The sequence below is a fragment of the Paramisgurnus dabryanus genome, chromosome 2 (genome assembly GCF_030506205.2).
Source record: "Paramisgurnus dabryanus chromosome 2, PD_genome_1.1, whole genome shotgun sequence".
Taxonomy (NCBI): domain Eukaryota; kingdom Metazoa; phylum Chordata; class Actinopteri; order Cypriniformes; family Cobitidae; genus Paramisgurnus; species Paramisgurnus dabryanus.
The window spans coordinates 48,994,789-49,010,424 of NC_133338.1; the positions used below are offsets into that span (position 1 = coordinate 48,994,789).

At 36.0% G+C, this 15,636-nt stretch overlaps 2 protein-coding genes across 3 annotated transcripts in view; both read left to right on the forward strand.

Moving 5' to 3' along the window:
• The first annotated feature begins 483 nt into the window (after positions 1-483).
• znf143a (zinc finger protein 143a) lies at positions 484-8,943 on the forward strand. 2 transcript variants are annotated; one of them, XM_065261500.1, is made up of 16 exons: positions 484-635; positions 1,160-1,262; positions 1,462-1,548; positions 1,682-1,765; positions 1,885-2,016; positions 2,118-2,311; positions 3,671-3,742; positions 3,836-3,949; positions 4,029-4,104; positions 4,882-5,007; positions 5,213-5,392; positions 5,565-5,792; positions 5,880-6,010; positions 8,193-8,366; positions 8,465-8,575; positions 8,670-8,943. In XM_065261500.1, exons 2-16 carry the CDS (start codon positions 1,166-1,168, stop codon positions 8,751-8,753), a joined length of 1,890 nt encoding a protein of 629 aa, XP_065117572.1. In that variant the 5' UTR covers positions 484-635; positions 1,160-1,165; the 3' UTR covers positions 8,754-8,943. The 2 variants fall into 2 exon arrangements, with proteins under 2 accessions (XP_065117572.1, XP_065117573.1); XM_065261501.1 differs by having other exon boundaries at positions 8,193-8,324.
• Positions 8,944-10,673: 1,730 nt separating this feature from the next.
• The window catches only part of swap70a (switching B cell complex subunit SWAP70a), a 20,519-nt gene continuing 15,556 nt past the window's right edge, over positions 10,674-15,636 (forward strand). The window contains exons 1-4 of the mRNA XM_065261502.2: positions 10,674-10,815; positions 11,531-11,671; positions 15,126-15,299; positions 15,387-15,617. Of these exons, the coding sequence (XP_065117574.1) occupies positions 10,720-10,815; positions 11,531-11,671; positions 15,126-15,299; positions 15,387-15,617 (642 nt within the window). The 5' untranslated portion in view covers positions 10,674-10,719. The remainder of the gene's footprint in view (positions 10,816-11,530; positions 11,672-15,125; positions 15,300-15,386; positions 15,618-15,636) is intronic.

The following is a 15,636-nucleotide window of genomic DNA, read 5'->3' on the forward strand; positions in this document are numbered from 1 at the left end:
TCCCAAAAGGTTTTTATTAAATATGTATTAAAAAGTCCTTCCTTTTAAATGTGAATTTTGTTACCAACCTCGCTAAGTAACCGACAGGAGACCGTGCAATTTGAAGCAACTTTACTGAGGCAACTTTCAGACCGCGCATGCGCAGAGTGCTCCACCAAACATCCTAAAACTACAAATTTTACCCTTTTGTGGTATTTCTGTGTTAGTTTTAAATACTTTACTGTTATTTTAAGACATAAATGTTGAAGCTATAATAACGTTTTGAAAAAGTGTGTGCAAGATTAATAAAATGTGTATAATTTATAATATTACCCTTGCCTCAATTTTGTTTTTGTTTCGTTTTCCTTTTGGTGTTTGGTAACATCTGTGTGTATTTGTTGATACATTTGTTGTTTATGCTCCATAAAATAAAATGTGAACGCGACTTAATTCCTCCAGACCTTTAGGGGGCAGAATTGAGCTTTTCCTGCTTTTGCGTTCATATATTAAAAGCGCAGAAGAAATATGCCAATTCAAAATAGATTGTTGTATTTCACGATGTTAGAGACAATGGTGATATATGGAAATTTTAAACGTATAATTTGATCCCGTGGACTGACATCGCTGTGTCTGGTAGATCTCGGCTGTTTAGAAAGGTGGGTTTCTTAAACACATCCGGTATTGTAGTAGATCAGGCCATCTGCATCGTGTTCTGCCTGTTATGGTTCACATTTACATAAACACCACATGTACAGCAACAGTAAAGCGTTTAAACCGTGTATTATTAGCTATCCGCTGTGCGGCTAATGCAAACTCGCATTGCACTTTTTTGACCAATATCTTACGTTAAACTATAGGCTACTTGATATCCTGACAAGTTAACAGCATGTGTTTCTGCTTTACGTTCATTTTGTCAAGACTTGCATACGTTAAATGAGAGATCCACTGATGTGTTAGATGTTTGATGTTATACAATATGATAACACGGTTGACGTTATAATTTCATAATTATAACACCTAAAAAGTTATTATGAAATTTTATAATGGTGCACTTCATGAAGATAATGTCATGATAAGAAAGTGTTTTTGATCTGTGCACCCGATTATTACTTTTAAAGGTGATCATATGATATTAAAATGGTTGACATATAACATGATGACGTATATGGTCTTTTTTAAGGCCACAATGCTGCTGGCTCAGATAAACCAGGCGGCAGATTTCCAGCATGATGGAGATGCTCAAGAAGTCACCCTGTGCTTAACCGAAACTGTGGGGATTTCAGGTAACAACTACATTTGGGTAGGGCTGGGCGGTATTGGTATGGTCTGATATTACCCTCCTTCTTTGCCTCATAAGCTCTGCTATGAATTTTGGTCAATATTGCCCAGCCCTACATATGGGTTATTGAAAGCATTGACATTTTTATGAAAGGAAGAGGTGTGCTTACAGTAATCCATACATTTTTTATGTTAAATATACAGACGGCGATCAGAGAATGGACACTGTCAGTTTGCAGGCTGTGACTTTAGCAGATGGTTCCACTGCGTATATATCTCACAACCCACAAGGTATGTTTAACACTGTGCTTCATGAAGTTAAAGCCTTTAGAGATGTAGGTAAAATTATTTTTTGCTCTATGTCATTGCAGTGAAGTAAAGTATAGACTGCTAATGCATTTCTGGTTGTCGTTGTTTTCCACAGACAATGGTATAGTTGAAGGACAGATGATCCAGTTGGAAGATGGTTCATCTGCTTATGTCCAACACATTGCTGTTCCAAAAGCAGGTCTCTATTATATGTCACTTAAAGGGACACTTCACTTTTTTGAAAATATTCTAATTTTCGAAAAGATAATTACGAAGATAATTCTTGTCTTCTTTTTGCCTGTATTATATCTTCTGTAGAGGAATCAAACAACTGGATGGGCTCCTCAGCTGTATGTGATGTTATTAGTAATGAGAGTTTAAGACTGGAAGATGGGCAGACTGTTCAGCTGGAGGATGGAACTACCGCTTACATCCACCACACACAAAAAGGTATTTTAACTTTTTAGTTTCTATTAGATTTTTTTTGGGAGTCCCCTAGATTTTGTTAAATGTGCTTTTTGTTTTTTAATTGGCCTGCGGCGTATTTGCAGAAACATACGAATCCAGTAACCTACAGGAGGTGCAGTTGGAGGACGGATCTACTGCATACATTCAGCACGCAGTGCAAGTGTCGCAGCCCAACACCATTCTGGCCATCCAGACGAATGGCACAGTGTCAGATCTGCAAACAGATGCAACCATTGATCAAGAAACCATTAATGCTCTGGAGCAGTACTCCAGCAAGGTACACTTTAAACATGAAGTCTAGAGCTGGGTGATGTAGTAAATATTCGTGTGATAATTGAATAGGACAAATTTTGCTGAGATATTTGAAAATCTGGAATCTGAAGGTGCAAAATTTGAGAAATATTGAGAAAAACGCCGTTAAAGTTGTTAGAATGAAGTCCATAGCAACACATTGACTAATGATAAATAAATGTTTGCTATATTTACGGAAGAAATTTACAAAATATCTTCATGAAACATGATCTTTACTTAATATCCTTATGATTTTTGGCATAAAAACGATAATTTTGACCCATACAACACTGCAAAAAATGATTTTCAAGAAAAAAATTTTTTAGGATTTTTGTCTTGTTTTCAGTAAATTAAGATGCTTATTCTTGGTGAGCAAAACGACCCAAGAAAATAAGTCTGGTTTTTGGACCAAAAAGATCAATTTTAAGTGATTTTGTGCATAAAACAAGCAAAAAATCTGCCAATGGGGTAAGCAATTTTTTCTTGTATTTTTCTTGAATTTAGTGTTTAAGAAAAATGTTCAGGATTTTTGCTTACCCCATTGGCAGATTTTTTTTTTTGCTTGTTTTATGCACAAAATCATTTAAATTTGATATTTTTGGTCTTAAAAACTAGACTTATTTTCTTGGGTCGTTTTGCTCGTCAAAAAAAGGATTAGAATTTTTAGATATTTTTACTGAAAACAAGACAAAAATACTAAGCATTTCTTTATTGAAAATCATTTTTTGCAGTGTGTATTGTTGGCTATTGCTACACTGCAAAAAATGACTTTCTTACTTAGTATTTCTGATTTGTTTTCAGTAGAAATATCTAAAATTTCTTAAATCAGAATGTATTTTCTTGATGAGCAAATTACCTAAGAAAATAAGTCTAGTTTTCAGACAAAACACATCAAATTTATGTAATTTGTGCTTAAAACAAGCAAAAAATCTGCCAATAGAATAAGAATTTTTTTGCTGAATTTTTCTTGTATTAAGTAAATTCAAGAAACATTTCTTATTCCATTGGCAGATTTTTTTGCTTGTTTTAAGAATAAACTTATGCTTAAGTTTGATATGTTGTAGAGTTATTTTCTTGGGTCATTTGCTTATCAAGAAAATACATCTTGATTTAAGAATTTTTAGATATTTCTACTGAAAACAATACAAAAATAATAAGAAAGTAATTTTTTGCAGTGTACAAACAATACCTGTACGACTTGTGGCTGATTTTGTGGTCAAGGGTCACATATTAAGTTTTGCATTTTTTTAGCATAATTGCTGTCTTAATTATTACCCATTTACCTTTTATGTGGTTATACTCTAAATCATTTACATAATGACCACTCTTGATTTTTATCCTGCAGATTGAAGACATGGACCCTTACGCAAACTCTGAGCTGATCACAAATGATCCTAACAGTGTTGTGGAGATGCAGGTAATAAATTTCATATGCAACATAAACATGCCATAATCTAAACTTTTGAGTCGGTCATCAGATTAAAAATTTTTTATCCTTCCTTCCTGCTAGATTGTTTTTCAGGGTCAGGGAATTCGCCGTAATATTCAGCAATCGGGGGAGAAATGTTTTCGGTGTAGCTATGATGGATGTGGAAAGCTTTACACCACAGCAAACCATCTTAAGGTTATTGTGACTCTCTAATTTAAGTAAATTTTAAAATGTAATGCCTTGCATTATTACACGTGCATATTTTGTTTTTTAGGTACATGAAAGAGTACATACAGGCGACAAGCCATACTGCTGTGATTTACCTGGGTGTGGAAAAAAGTTTGCAACAGGTAAGTGGCTATTTCAAGTCATACACTTGTACTACTACTATCAACAATGACATTTACCATTTTTTATACTGTTAATTTTAATATGAATGGTCCATTTGACCACCTTATTATGTTTCTCGCTATCCTGCAAAAAATGATTTTCAAGAAAAAAATATTTATTCTTGTTTTCAGTAAAAACTTCTACATTTTTTAAATTAAGATGGTTTTTCTTGATGAGCAAGATGACTAAAGAAAATAAGTCTAGTTTTTAGACCAAACATCACAACAAGCAAAAAATCGGCCAATGGAGTAAGCAAATTTTTCTTGAGTTTTTTTTTAATTTAGTGTTTAAGAAAAATGTTTAAGCTTTATTTGCCTACCCCATTGGCAGATTTTTTTGCTTGTTTTATGCACAAAATCACTTAAATTTGATATGTTTGGTCTAAAAACTAGACTTATTTTCTTGGGTCATTTTCTCATCAAGAAAAAGCATCTTAATTTAAGAATGTTTAGATATTTTACTTAAGATTTTTTTCTTGAAATATTTTTTTGCAGTCTATATGTGATTCTGTTTGTAAAATTCAGGCCAAAGTTTGATTTCATTCATTGATTTCACATTTATTTAAATATTTGACATCACCTTACTAAACACATTTTCTTTACATTATGTAAGATGAATTTATGTAGAAATAAATAAGAATTTAAAAATGAATGAAAAAATGAATTTAGCTGGGTTTTCACAGCCAGGGTCATGTATACACTCCATTACTTTCTAACCATTTTTAAACCAATTTTTAGGTTACGGCTTGAAAAGTCACATCAGGACACACACTGGGGAGAAACCGTACTGCTGTCAGGAGTTGAACTGTAAAAAAACTTTCAAGACCTCAGGGGACCTTCAAAAGCACACCAGAATTCACACAGGTGCTTTTATTGGGTCATAATAAGTAATAAACAGCTTCCTTAAATATTATGTCCTTGTCTATGTTCTATATGGAAAATGCAAAGGTTCAGTCCCACAGAATATATACAAATACTGTGGTCTTACCATCTTGATAACAACATACAGTGGTACCACCTTTTTTTAAGGATTGCTAGCAATGACACAGTTGGTCACTGTTCTTTTCAGGAGAGAAGCCATACATGTGTCCTGTCCCGGGTTGTGGGCGATCCTTCAGTACCTCAAACATCTGTAAGGTTCACGTCCGCACACATACGGGTGAGAAGCCGTATCATTGCACGGAGCCAGGCTGCAATCGGGCCTTTGCCAGCGCAACTAATTACAAGAACCACATACGGATCCATACAGGTGTGTTGATATAAACTCAAAATACTGTATCCTATTTTAAATGCACAGGCATCTGTACATAATGCATTCAAAGTTTGATTCCTCAAATGTGAACACACATTTTACTTTAAGCGCAGCACAAATCGTATTGTATTGTAAGTGCAAAATATTTAACCTCAATGTCTTTTTGCAGGAGAGAGACCGTACGTGTGCACGGCCCCTGGGTGTGACAAGCGATTTACAGAGTACTCGAGTCTATACAAACATAACGTCGTGCACACTCTTTGCAAACCGTACAAGTGCAACGACTGCGGAAAAACATATAAGCAGATTTCGACGCTGCTCGTGCATCAACGCACGGCGCACATCGACACCGAGCCTATAGAAGAAGAGTCGCTGGGCTATTTTGAGCCCCCTGCAGGTTGGTTTAAAAACAAACACCTCTAAGATCAGAGTCATTTTGAATTCATGTGTTTTACGAGTTAAACCGGATTGGTTTTGCATTCAGAGGCTGTAGATGACCCTTCTATGACCGAAAACCTGGTCAAACATGAAACGGACTCCAACACTGAGATGACCTCCGAACTCTCAGATGAACAGCAACATGTAACGCTCATCGCACAAGATGGAACGACGCAGGTTTGCATTTACAGTCCTGTGCATGATTAACATACATTACTTAACGTTATACCACAGGGCTGTTGAATGCTTTATTCTGATTGGTTGAGAAATGTTACATGGGTATGCATTATTTTTTCAGACTGATCTCACTGAAAGTCGTGTTATAGTCACGCAAAATTTTATTAATTTATTCGTGTCCAATGCACGAAAATCAGCTTTTTTTTCGTGCCTTGGGCATGAATGTCTATTTCGTGACTCTCTCACAAATTTCTCATGTCCATGGCACATTTCATTTTATGTATGGTTTTCTCATCGTTGTCTCTTTTTTTTTTTACCATTGTCACTTGGGGTTGGGGTTTAAATCACTTTCTGTTACATTTTTATGCTGCGTTTACACCAACCGCGTTTCAGGCGTCAAAATCGCGTCTACCGCGCCTAGTTTGCCGCTTGAACAGTTTGAATGCATTCAAAAAAGCAAGCATTTGACACGCGTCAGAGGCAAAATCCGCTTCTTGTGGAAGGGGCAAGTGCTATGCGGTTGTCTGTTTGCAGGATGGCTGATGTTGATTGTGCATTTATCGAGTTACCGGTTTGTATTTAGTCACCTTACTATAGGGGGAAAATAAACGGCACGGGTCGATAAACGTCACGTGACTCAAAAGTGAAATATGCATTTACCACTTACCAGGTTGCCCAATGTCCTCACTGACACTCTTCCAAGCGAGGTCCTTTTTATTCCTGTCTCTATAGAAATAAGAACTTGTGTCGTATAGTTCTGGGTGACTGCTCAAGGACAATATCATGCCTTCATGCTGAGTGACTCCGGGCGGAGCTGCCGCCACAGCAGCAAGCAGGCCCCTGATTAGTTAACGCGCCGCGAAAATCTGCCAAAGTTAAAACTTTTCAACTCGGCGTCAAACGCAAAATGCACAAAAAGCACCATTCGCGTGTACCGCAGCATTCGCGCGAATGAGGCGGAATTGCGTCTGCCGCGCCAAACGCCTCATCCGCGCCGCGAGACCTCCAGACGCGCGTCTACGCGTCTTCACATTGACTTAACATTGAAATCACTCGCGCTTGACGCCTCTACCCCGGCTGGTGTAAATGCAGCATTAGACATCCAAACCCAAACTCCAACACCAACGCCAGGTGAGAATAGTTTTAAAAGCGGAAGAAAAACATGTAGAAACCAATACATAAAAGTACATCCTAACCCAAACCCCAAATCTAAACCCTACCCCAAGCGACAATGATTTAAAAATAAGGGAAAAAATTTGAAAACAATACATAAAATGACACGAAAAAGAAAGTCATGCCATGGACACGACAAACTATTTATAGAAATTTGTGCGATTGACAAAAAAAGACATTCGTGCTCAAGACACAAAAAAGCTGAATTTCGTGCCATGGACCCGGATAAATAAATACAATTTTGCGTGACTATATAACGACTTTTTGTGAGATCATGTTGTATTTTTTTGATAAACGCACCTGACTTGTCAGATATCACCAGAGCAATGTCTGTGGTAACCGTGGTATAATCAGAATAATTGACGGTCCATTGAATTATTTAAAAATAATGCACACCTGCGGTGTAATAAAACTTTGCTTGGCGTCGTGCCACACAAGCATTTTGGGTATGCATTCTTTTCAAATAATTCAATGGCCCGTCGTCAATTAGAGTTTTGTGACACCACAGAAAAATGTGATATTAACCACCCATCCAAATTTGAATAAATTTGGCAAATAAATAAACTCATCAAAATCTTAGAAAACTTGTATGCTGTCTGTTTTTTTTTTACATCATATATGTGCGTGTGTGTGTGTATTGTATATAATAATTATGTATATATAAATACACACACATGCATGTAAAATTTTAAGAAAAAAATATTTGTATATATAAAGTATTCATATTTGTGTATAATATAAATTATATATAAATATAAAAATGTATATACACATGTAAGTATTTCTTAAATATATACATGCATGTGTGTGTATTTATATATACATAATTATTATACACAATACACACACACATGATGTGAACAAAAACTTAGCAGCCCTACATAGTTTACAGTCTTTGTGGCATGTTTCAGGAATACATTTCTTACATTTGTGTTTAGAGACCATTTAAGATTTAGGATTGACTTTTAAAGGAACTTATGGACAAATGAACTCGTTATGATTGTAACAGGCCATTGGAGAAACAATCGCAATGGTAACAGAAGATGGCAGCGTCATCACCATCCCACCCACTGAATCTTTACTCTCATCAGCTGAGGCTCATGCGGTGACTATGATCTCAGAGGATGGGACTGAAGGACAGGTGTGGAGTCTTTTGGATACTGGAAATTTGAGAAGCAAACAAGTACATTCATTTCTACTGTAGCATTTTAAGCTTTTCTTTAAAGGGAAAGATGTGTCCTTGATGTGTCTGTGTGATCTGATCATTTACATTTTCTACAGATGACCATTATGATGTCAGATTTGGCATCTTCAAGCGACGCGCAAGATGCTTTATCGGCTCACCCCGTCACACTTTTGGCTACTTCTAACGGCACACAGATTGCTGTTCAGGTAGAGGGAGTATTTTCTCTCTTTCTATTCATAATAATGTCTTTATATTTCTCCGTATTTTATATTAATAATGGTTTTTGGTTCTGTCTTTCAGCTAAGTGAGCAGACGTCATTGGAAGAGGCTCTGAGGATAGCTTCATCTTTACATGGAGGGGAAACAGAAGAGCTGGACGAATAATCACTTCCGGATGGGACTCGCTATGTGATTCAGTGAAAAAATGACAAGCTTTTGTAATTGCCCCTTCGCCACAGAGCTGTGCAGGGGTTGAACTATCAAATAATTTCTTATAGATTTTGTTCACATTGATATAGAAATCAGAAAGGCTGAAACTTCTTTGCATTTTTTAAATAAAAAACAAAAATATTCAGTGGGTTTGTTTGTGTTTGTCGTGATGCCCAACTATCGTATTGATGCTAAATATATGATTAAAGCTACTGCTCAGTGGGTGAGAAGACCACAACAAAGTTGACAATACTCGAGAAATATCATAGACAATTTTTATTTGGTTTCATCACATAAAACTCTCATTTACCTTAATAATCTTTGATGGTCTCATTTACTATAAGAACTTGGGTGTTGTTCATAAGGTGACTTGAAAGAAATTGTTTCCTTGTTATCATTTTAGTGAGACAAACTTCCTCCTATGATACTTCTGACTTCATATCTTGAGCTGTTTTTAGTAGGTTATTGACCTGACCTGTTTTTCAGGATTATGAAAACTACCGAACAGATACTATACATACCATAGTTTTACCCGGGCACTTACTGGAGATGCTTGTCAGAACAGTACAGTAAAGTTTATTTCCTTTTCAGGTGCATTCAATACACATGTCATTTACATCTTGTTTTATACTATAGATATTTATCTGATATTTATATACTACTACATTCTTTTCTATTTACAGGTTACGACCTTGTTTATTGGTTCTTCAAGGTGACCAAAGATTTATCTGATGAATCTGCAGACGATTCGTATCAGTTTTTACAAAGCTTTTTTTCCGAAAGGTATTTGTTTTAGGAAATGGAGCCTAATATAATTATAGACAGTACTTCATTTTAAAAGGGGACATATCATGAAAATCTGACCTTTTCCAGGTTTAAGTGCTATAATTGGGTCCCCAGTGCCAGTGAAAGGAAACAACCCAGTAACTAAGTTTTGGTAAACCATCTTTTGCAAGCATGTGAAAAAATAGGTCAATGAATTTGGCTCTATTGTGATGTCAGAAGGGGATAATACCGCCCCTTAATTTGCACTATCCAACCACTGCACTGCCATTTAGTGCAGAGATCAGCTCATTTGCATTTAAAAGGATACATCCAAGAACAGCACATTTTTGCTTACACCTACAAAGTTACAATTTTAACATGCTATTGAGCTTAAACTTCACATGCATACTCTGGGGACACCAAAGATTTATTTGACATCTTAAAAAGTCTTGTAAAATGTCTTCTTTAATACATCTCAGACTGGAACTGATAACATTGACATAATAACCATTTATTCATATTATGTCTTAGCTGAGATGTGAACATCTGTGTCATCCTCCTTGCAGTGATCTACACAGCAGGTGCATTGGTAGCCCTGAACCAACCTAACATTAAATAAAATCAGAAAGAATTTAAAACATCATATTTTAAACATAACACATAAACATGTCAACACCATAAAAAATGCTTTAAAATTTTACAGTAATATCCACATGAAATAATGCATGCATTAAAATATTTGATAACCCTGCTGAAAAAATAATAGGCCAATTCTAAAGGATTTAATGGTTATAATAGGAAATCTATTGGTTTTAATGGAAAATATAGTGGTCTCTGTGGGTCTGTCACTTGGAAAAGCATTCAAACCTACTGAAATACTAAAACACACTACATTTTGTTTTGGTTTTAATGGTAAACAGCTGATGGTTCATTCCAGTAATTGACACAAAGAACACGAAGAAGATAAACAGGTTCATTTTGTTAAATTTTTTGAGGTATGAATTTATTTAATCACAAAAATGTATTGTGTATGTTGTGTATGCTATGACGGTGAGTCACGTGACTGGTCTTCAGCGCGTGTGTTACTGTAATGCGCGTTCAGTTCAGAACTTCAGATCACTTTAACAAGCGCTCTGAGGTATTCACCGCACTTATCATGCTATCCCGGGAAGAAATACTCAAACCCATATGGCACGCCTTCACCGCCCTGGATATGGACCACAACGGCAAAGTATCCAAATCCCAGCTAAAGGTGAGCAAAATAAAGAAAAAACTATGAAGAAATCAGAGCGTGTGCACCTGTTGCGTTTCCGTGTAAGTTAGGGCGCGAGCGAATGTTTATGCGCAAGTCGTTGGTCCGGTTTTAAATGAAACTAGTCTATATTATTCAATTTATAGAGGATGAAAGACGTTGAATTTGTTTATAAAAGTTGTCTCACACCCAAAGTTACTATTTTGAGGTGTCTATAAAAATATCAACCAACAAACAATTGAAATTCCAATGGATTTAATGGCAATTGCATTGGTGTTAATGAAGAATATAGGCTATATACAGTATATAATAGTATCTGTGGGTCTCTCTTTACTAGTAATGTGTTGGGAATGCCTATTGGCAGGTGGGGTGTTATCTGGCAGATAGGAACTACTAAAACATCCTTAAATCCTATTGGAAAAGGTCCAAATTACATAAATTAATTTTGTAATGGGTTTATGGTAAATATGGGATTTGTAATAGAAACAATTTTAGTAGGGATATCTACAATAAAAAAGAAAAGGGGCTTTCTTCATTTGTTTACTGTGATACAGGAATAATGCTTGATCAGTCTTGCATCAGATAGATGCACTGATGCAAGCAATTCTCATGACTAGATATCCCTATAGATTTTATTGATGACCTTTAAGAAACCTCTCTTTATCTCAATTTTTTAAGAAGACCAACAACTAACTCTCTGTCTGTTTATCTGAAGGTGCTGTCTCACAACCTCTGCACCGTACTAAACATCCCTCATAACTCTTCAGCCCTGGAGGAACATTTTAAAGATAATGATGAAGGACCCGTGTCGACTCAGGGTTACATGCCTTACCTAAACACGTTCATTCTTAGTAAGGTAAAACATCTAGTGTCTAACCGAATTTATACACTGTTTTACATGTGGTTAATGGCAGTGATGATGTCACTTGGAAAATACCCCAAAATAAAGTCACCCATGATATATTTCATTGTAAATGTTTAGCAAATAGGATTTTTATTATAAATGAAGAGCTCAGATGCAAAACCCTCCAAGTGCACCTGACACGTTTTCTTGTAAATTAGCGAATGACCTGAGGCTGGGATTAAGCAAATTTGAAGGGAATGCATTTGATGAACGTTTAATACTTCCTTAGGGCATTCGCTTAATATCATGGAGTTTAGAGGCTTTTGCTTTAAGAGACTGCTTGGGGAACCAGAAATGGTTTGCCGATGGCATTGCTGCACTCTAAGAAAGTATGTGTTCATTTTAACACATTTTTTTGTGTTGACCTATTAAACACATTATGTGTCATTTCGTGTTGATTCCGTCTTCAGAAAAAAAAGGGCAACACAAGATCTGTTGTTCTAAAAATAACACAAGATGTGTTATTTGAACACATTCGTTTTAAGAGTGTCCAAAAGACCCTTTTTAGTGCATTTATTTTTAAAAGTGGATTTTAAGAAGATATTTATTTCCCCTGGAACATGACTTATCATGACTCAGATATGGGATGTTCCTTTTTTGTATCTTATTTGTGGACCATTATGTCCAGATCTGTTTTCTAGACCTACTGTATTGGGTAATTGCGAAAATTAAAAATAGGGAAATCAAAAATTTGCCTTGAAAGTATAGTAATGTATAAGTTACAACTAATGCATACATAGTAAGAACAAGACTGTTTAAAATATTTTAAGAGGTTTTAGCAGGGACCATATCAGACATATGACTCAAATGACATGAGGTGTATCACTCATACATGTAGATATTTTCTGTCTGTTCCTACAGTGAAAATGGAGATGACTTTAAAATTTGTTTGTCCCAGGACACTCTTTAAAATATACAAATACGTGGTAGAACCATCATGGAACTATACAACCCATTTTTGGAACCTTTACTTTTAAAAGTATACTGGATAGACATAATTTTTTAATAACATGATTTTTGTCATCAACTGCACATGCTGAAAATCTGTTTGTCTGTCATTGCTCAGCCGAACTGAGATATTGTGATTGTTACCTTTAGAATAAAGGTACCAAAAACGTAGTTAAAGGTACATACTACATATTAATACATATTTGTTTTAAATGAATACACATCTGTACTTAAAAAGTACATATGAAGAACCTTTAAAAGCGTACTGCCCCAATGACAGCTTGGTGTCAGCATTGTAAGCAAATGGATAAAACAATCTGGACGACTACTTTTTTTGATATAGTCTACTCAAAACATTTTTCTTTTACTTGTTAATATGTATTATCATAGTTTAAAATGTTGACATAAATAAAAGAAGCCAAGGTAATGTAATAAATACTAAAATTAAGGCAATTGATTGTGCTTTGGCGGGCACCATGTTGGAGACCACTGGTGTAGACTGTGATAAAATGGGATGCACAGTCACACAACTCAGATAGGCTGTGGTATTTAAACAGTACCCAATAATTAAGGACCTAAAGAAAAGTCCCAAACCCTTACTGCATCACAACCAGCCTGAATTAACAATATGTGAAAAGATGCATGTTAGAGCATCATATCTGTATATTGATATAGGCCAGGTGACATTTTTGAAACTTTCCACATACTAAATTTGGTGAGCCATATTGGCCATACAGTGTGTTCAGTTAATGTGCATACAGTAGCACTGTTATAACATGTGGTTACTGTCACTTTCCTGTTAGTTGAACCATTTCTCGGACTAATTATTAACAAGACCACAAAACTGGTACTTACTGTAAGGGGTTGCATGAAAATCCCATAATATCAGCAGTTTTTGACATACTCAAAACCATAGATATGTATAAAGGCTAGATGTCACACCCGCGCTGCTGACCAATTGAGTGGAACGTCCGCATTTGGCGGCCATCTTACCACAGGCAGCTCGCTCACTCGTAGCATTGAGTTTTAATGGTGCAGGTACTTTTAAATGACCATAACTTGCTTAATCTTTTAATCTTTCGATAATCTTTCGATTTTTAAACGGTTTGGCTTGTAATATACACGAAAAAAAGATGTACATATGACACTGCATACTTATACAAAAAAAATCATGAAACATGTTAAAGGATCCAGAATTATTGCCATGTTAATAACTATTTGAAAATTTGTAGAAAATTGAGCAAGTTATGGTCATTTAAAAGTACTTGCAGAATTAAACTCAATGCTACGATTGAGCGAGCTGCCTGTGGTAAGATGGCCGCCAAGGTGAGACGTTAGAGACTCCGCCGTAACACATCTAGCCTTTATACATATCTATTCTCAAAACTTCCAATTTTAAGTCTAGACTAATTTGCTGGAAATATTTTATTTATTGTACGCAAAAATTAGCAAACTCAAGCATTATTTCAGTGAAAATGCCTCTGTAGAAGCTTACAAATAACAAGCTGACAAATTATGACAATTGCCATCATATTAAGAAAATCCTATAGGAATAGTTCACCCAAAAATGAAAATAATGTCATTAATGTTCCAAACTTGTAAGACCTCCGTTCATCTTCGGAACACAGTTTAAGATGTTTTATATTTAGTCCGAGAGCTTGTTGACCGTTCATTGAAACTCTATGTACGGTATACTGTCCATGTCCGGAAAGGCAATAAAAACATCATCAAAGTAGTCCATGTGACATCAGTGGGTCATCAGAATTGTTGAAGCATCGAAAAGACATTTTGGTCCAAAAAAAAAAAAAAAACGACTTCATCACTTCTTCTCTTCTGCGTCTGTTGTGAAGCGCATGCACAAGACTAAAGTCATGTGACTGCAGTGATGCGGATGACGTATGACGCGGCTGACGTGTTATCTGGTGCCCCCCAACTTTTTTTTTTTTGTTTCGTTTTTCGTTTTCAGTCTGAGGGAGATGCACGCAGTCAGTTTGAAAAAAAACTTTGTATACATTTCTGAGGATAACATGTCATCCGCGTCACTGCAGTCACGTGTCTTTATTCTTCCGCATGCCCTACAGAACAGATACGGAAGAGAAGACAATGCTGAATAAAGTCATAATTTTTGTTATCTTTGGACCAAAATGTATTTTCAATGCTTCAACACATTCTAACTGACCCACTGATGTCACATGGACTACTTTGATGATGTTTTATTACCTTTCTGGACATGGACAGTATACCGTACAAAGATTTTCAATGAAGGGTCAACAAGCTCTCGGACTAAATCTAAAACATCTTAAACTGTGTTCCAAAGATAAACGGAGGTCTTACAAGTTTGGAACGACATGAGGGTGAGTCAATAACGACATTATTTTCATTTTTGGGTGAACTATCCCTTTAACAGAACTACATAATATAAAATGCATAAAAGTGATTGTTAGTTTTTAAATGGCAGATCCAGCCCAATTTCAACTTCCCCGACCTGAATAAGATGTGCTGGACTCTCTGTGCACCAAAGCACATCAGTGGCAAGCACCTACTCATCTCAGGAGTCGATGCCTTTAAGATCTGGTGTATCTTCAACTTTCTCTCTGAAGATAAATATCCACTACACGTTGTCATGGAGGAGGTTGGTTTCAGTTTACATGGAGCATATTTATGCGTATTTGATTACCTGATTTGAAAAGAATAATGAAGTATCAATGTATGGTAACAGATCGAGTACTTCCTGCACAAGCTATTGACAGCGATGGGTTGCTGTTGGAACGAGAGCAGATTTGAAGACTACAAATTGCAGCTGCAGAGTGTCAAAAAACATCAGCTCAACGCCTGGGAACTCATTGAGCTTATCGGCATGGGTCAGTTTACCAAAGGCATAAATCCACAGACCATCTCAATGGGTATCAATGACATCTATCAGGAACTTATACTGGATGTGATAAAACAGGTGCGCAAAAATGACCACA